Genomic DNA, 4843 nt, shown 5'->3' with positions numbered 1-4843 from the left:
ATTATTATATTACTTTGGCGGAATTGGAAACATAAAAAATTATATGCACAAAACAGATGTATACGTTCATTTGAACCTTCACATCAATGTAAACGCAAAGAACAATTTGTTTAAAGCATTTCCTAATTAATTTTTGATGTTTCCAATTCCGCCAACATAATACATAATATAATAATTTCTGAATTCCCATAACAATTGTAAAATAAGAAAAATACCAATGCACAACAATGCTTTCCGGCATTGTTAGTAGTAAATATATCCTACATCAGTATAGTAATATTATATACCAAGATTCATCAATTCAATGAATATTTGTGAAGGGACTATTAAAAAACCTTTAAAATTAAGATTATTCTAATAATTTTCACACCTCTGTACATAATAAAATATAAGTTTAATTAAATAACTGCATGATACTTTTACAGAAATTTTCTAAAGACTTGCATCAATAATATAGTTTAACTGTTAACACAAAACTGTTAAATGAGCCTTACTAGAGATTAAACTTGCGATCTCGCGATTTTTGCGATTTTTTAAAGTGACTAAATAGCCAACGAACATAGATTTCAAACTAGTACTGTTTCGTCTTAACCAGCGCAGACTGGCTTCCGTGAATACAAGTCACTCTACCTTATAATATGAGCAAACAGGCAGACTTCTTCGGGTCCCGCCTGGACGGGACTTATAAATCCCGGACTGAATGGGCCAGACTTAACCTTTAACTTGCTTTGTAGCTTCACCGGAACCCAAGCCTGATGGCAGGCAGTTACGGGCGTGAGTCTTGTCTGATTTGCCGGTGTCTATTGTGCACCACTCAATGACAGTGACCTTGATTGTATTTTTTAAAGGTATGTGGTAATAATTATTGAATCTTTTTTGTTGTTCCTAATCATTTATAGTTGTTTAATTGTATAACATAATCTTACATTTGTCACTTTTGCTTATAAACATGTTTCTTTGTTCTAAAAAATAAGTGGCGTTATTACCTTCACTGCAGGTAATAGCGCCAGTATGTGTCATACTTTTATTTACTTGTATTGTTGTAAAACCTTACCACAATTACAATTTCTGAAACGTATATTCTATAGGAAAGGCTACAAATGATCAACGTCTAATAGATCAATATTATTGTCCATATTTCTGGTCAGTTGTAACCCATTTTTTTGAATTGATGACTTTAGTATCTTACTTACCCTATGTATGTGTGTGTTATGTATGTATGTGTATATATATATATATATATATATATATATATATATATGAGCATTTTGTAACATTATTGAAATTATGTGATTAATTATTTATTTTATTTATTTTTCTTTAAAATTTTGGCCTGTAATAGGACGATCAATGAAGTATGTTGTAATACATGATAAAAATCAAATTATTTTATATTTTGAAAGAAGTTGAAGTGGACTATAATTTTATTTAACAATATAAAGAAAGAGAGTACGGAACTCCATAAGGTTTCTTTGTTGTCACTTTTTAATGAGTTACAGTTTTTTTATTTTAGTCATACTTCAATTTGTCTTGTATACATTTTTTCATAGCCTGATATAAGAATTTTTCATCTACAAATTACGAAATTTCTAGTGATATATTTACAAAAAATTAAATAGGTACATGTTTCACATTTAAGAAATTCGAAAAAGTACAAATTAAATAGAATGAGTGACATAAGACAATTATTCACTGTACTATTTTACAACAGTATGTAACTGCTTCTGCCCCGAGAAGATAACTTTCAAACAACTTCACGAATTTGCAGCAGTTTAAAAAGCTTCCTGCTGTGCTTCCAAATTTAAAGTTCCTATTACGCCACAGCTCACCGGGCATATTAGAGGGAACGTTGCACAGTACAGCCTTAATTCTCTCCTCGGAGACCAGAGCGTCTCATGTCACCCGCTCTATTTACCATTACTAATCAGGGTAGAAAATAGTTTGCCAGATTGTCCGTTTAGAATGCATTAATGTGCCTTGGCAATGACGTGGATTGTAAGCCATCGAACCATCTCTCTCCACAGGCACAAGGCGTCGTAGTTGATCATGTCCTCCGTCCTGCTGGGGCAGCGGTACTGGAATACTGCGCACGTCCTCGTCCTGAGGGAGAAGCGAATATTTGCATCACACCGTTGTAGATCCATTCTTCACAAAGGAGACTCTGCGGTAAGATAATTAAACTTGGGCTGACGGCACCAGAAAGAAGCTCTAAAAACATGATTAGAGGTTGTTGTTACGAACAAAAGCATGGCCAGGAGGTGTACACTGTGCGAACACGTCTATACAGGCGATTGTTTTTTGCTTCATGTTCTGAATTTGACATCGGACATGAAATATGTTCTCAAGCGTTAATTTGAACTGAAATTTGATGTGGAGTATTGGAAAAATAAAAGTCATAAAACAACAAACGATCTATTTTATGGAATTTCAAAGAATAAAAAAAATAGTAATAGCATTCCTTTTGAAGATATAAAATATGTAATTACGCCATATATTTTTTAAAACCTGAAATGGTATCCTACCGGATAACTCAGTTGGTAGAGCAACTGGCTAGGGACTTATTTGCCGGATTTAATTCACTGAATTGCTAAATTTAATTCGGCATATTACTGCATTCATTCACTCATTCATTCATTTACTCACCCACTGACACACTCATTCATTCACTCACTCATTAATTTATTCACTCACTCATTCATTCACTCATTAATTAATTAATTAATTCATTCATTCATTCAGTCACTAACTCATTCATCTATTCACTCATTCATTCACTCACACACTCACTCAGTCGCTAATGCATTCATTCATTCATTCATTCATTCATTCATTCATTCACCAATTAATTAACTCATTCATTAATTCACTCACTCATTTGTTCATTCACTAATTCACTCATTAATTAATTAATTCACTCACGTATTCATTCACTAACTAATTCACCCATTCATTCACTCGTTCATTCACTCACTCATTCATTCACTAACTAATTCATTCACTCACTCATTCGTTGAGTTCTATGCAATGTTTCCCAATGTACCCTCATGCGCCTTCATGCTGTCTAAAGTGTATGAATGAATTAGCTAGAGAACATTTAAAAGGTAAGCGGAAACGTATCCTTGCAAGGGAAATTGAGGCTGAGAAGTGTCTATGTGAGCTCCAAGCCTGTTGGTCACTTGTCTCATTCCGACCTTTGGCGTTACGTTTGAAGCAACAATAGAAAATTTTGAATTCGTTCAAGTGCTGATGTATGATTCAAAAATTGGGTCTTAAATAATTATGGCGGAAGAAAGATTGAATTAAGTCAAATAAAATTTCTAAGTAGAGTTGCTGGTCTTACCCTCTTCGATCAAGTGTATAGTAAAGGAATTAGTAAAAGGTTAAAACTATTTAACATAAGTTACATGAAAAAATGATTGTAAATGAAATAAAATGACAGTATCAAATATTACGAATGAATCTTAATAAAATAATGAAACAAATTTCAATTTGCATAACATAGGGATATAGAGATGTCAGCTGACTTGAAACCAAGTGGAGAGATTCTCTCTGAGCCAGAACAAATCTGTAAGGCCTACCGTGAAGATGGTGGTGGTGGTGGTGGTGGTGGTGGTGGTGATGATGATGATGATGATGATGATGATGATGATGATGATGATGATGATGAATAATTTAATCCCAAAAGGACTAGGACAAATTCCCAAAGATAGGCCATCTTGCAATGGTGTCTGTCGTCTTAAAATCGAATAGATGGCGGGAGCTACCTGAAGGCCGTGTACTCGTACATTGTATCATTACTGATGTGTACTGGGAATTGAGAAGGAAGGCTACACGAAGGGAGCTGACAGGCGCTCTTTTAGTTTCCGATGAAATACGTTATGACGTTAGCCTATCCTTGTACGGCTTTGCTGACAACGGTCTGCCAATAGGTGTCATCCTAATTGGAAGACATTTGTCTCTAGGGATAGATGTTCGCGGCAAAGTAGGGGTAGTCCATATGAGGAAGAGAAGGCCTTGGTGCTGAAAGAATGGCTTGTAGCCATCTCTAGCAACTGTGTCATTTTCATATCATAATCTGAGATATTCAGTAAGTTAAAATACCTGTATCTACAAAGGATACGTTTAATGATAAATGATTTGACAATTCATAAACTAAATATGTACTATGTATACTGTAAATACAACCCGAATTTTTTTAGTTCGTTATTTAACGACGCTGTATCAACTACTAGGTTATTTAGCGTCGATGAGATTGGTGATAGCGAGATGATATTTGGCGAGATGAAGCCGAGGATTCGCCATAGATTACCTTGCATTCACATTACGGTTGGGAAAAAACTCGGAAAAAACCCAACCAGGTAATCAGCCCAAGTGGGGATCGAACCCGCGCCCTAGCGCAACTTCAGACCGGCAGGCAAGCGCCTTAACCGACTGAGCCACGCCGGTGGCAAACCCCAATTTAAAGTTAGTTATTTTCATATAATCACTATCATTCTTTGAAATTTTCAATATATTTCGTTTTACCAGCATTTATATTGAGAGTAACTTTATTATACTTCATCTTTTAAAATCTTAAACAACTGTGTAATGCCATTCTTTGTTTTATCAATAAGGACAACATTATCCGCATATACTAAAAAATTCACCTGTCTTTGTCTTATTTTCAAGCCAAAAGGGGAGGTGTACAAGTTTTGCAATAATTCTTTTTCGAAAACTAAGTTCAAAAAGTAGTGGACACAGACTGTCAGATTATTTTATTTATTTATTTATTTATTTACTTACTTATTTCTTTCTTTCTTTCTTTCTTTCTTTCTTTCTTTCTTCTTTCTTTCTTTCTTTCTTT

At 34.3% G+C, this 4843-nt stretch overlaps 1 protein-coding gene across 2 annotated transcripts in view; it reads right to left on the bottom strand.

The window, feature by feature from the left end:
* Nucleotides 1–1045: 1045 nt before the first annotated feature.
* The window catches only part of LOC138697713 (uncharacterized), a 36864-nt gene continuing 33066 nt past the window's right edge, over nt 1046–4843 (bottom strand). For both annotated transcript variants that reach the window (XM_069823193.1, XM_069823192.1), the window contains one exon: nt 1046–2100. In XM_069823193.1, the coding sequence (XP_069679294.1) occupies nt 1921–2100 (180 nt within the window). In that variant the 3' untranslated portion in view covers nt 1046–1920. The remainder of the gene's footprint in view (nt 2101–4843) is intronic.

This window comes from Periplaneta americana, chromosome 4 (genome assembly GCF_040183065.1).
Source record: "Periplaneta americana isolate PAMFEO1 chromosome 4, P.americana_PAMFEO1_priV1, whole genome shotgun sequence".
Classification (NCBI taxonomy): Eukaryota; Metazoa; Arthropoda; class Insecta; order Blattodea; family Blattidae; genus Periplaneta; species Periplaneta americana.
This window is presented reverse-complemented; position numbering and strand designations above follow the sequence as displayed.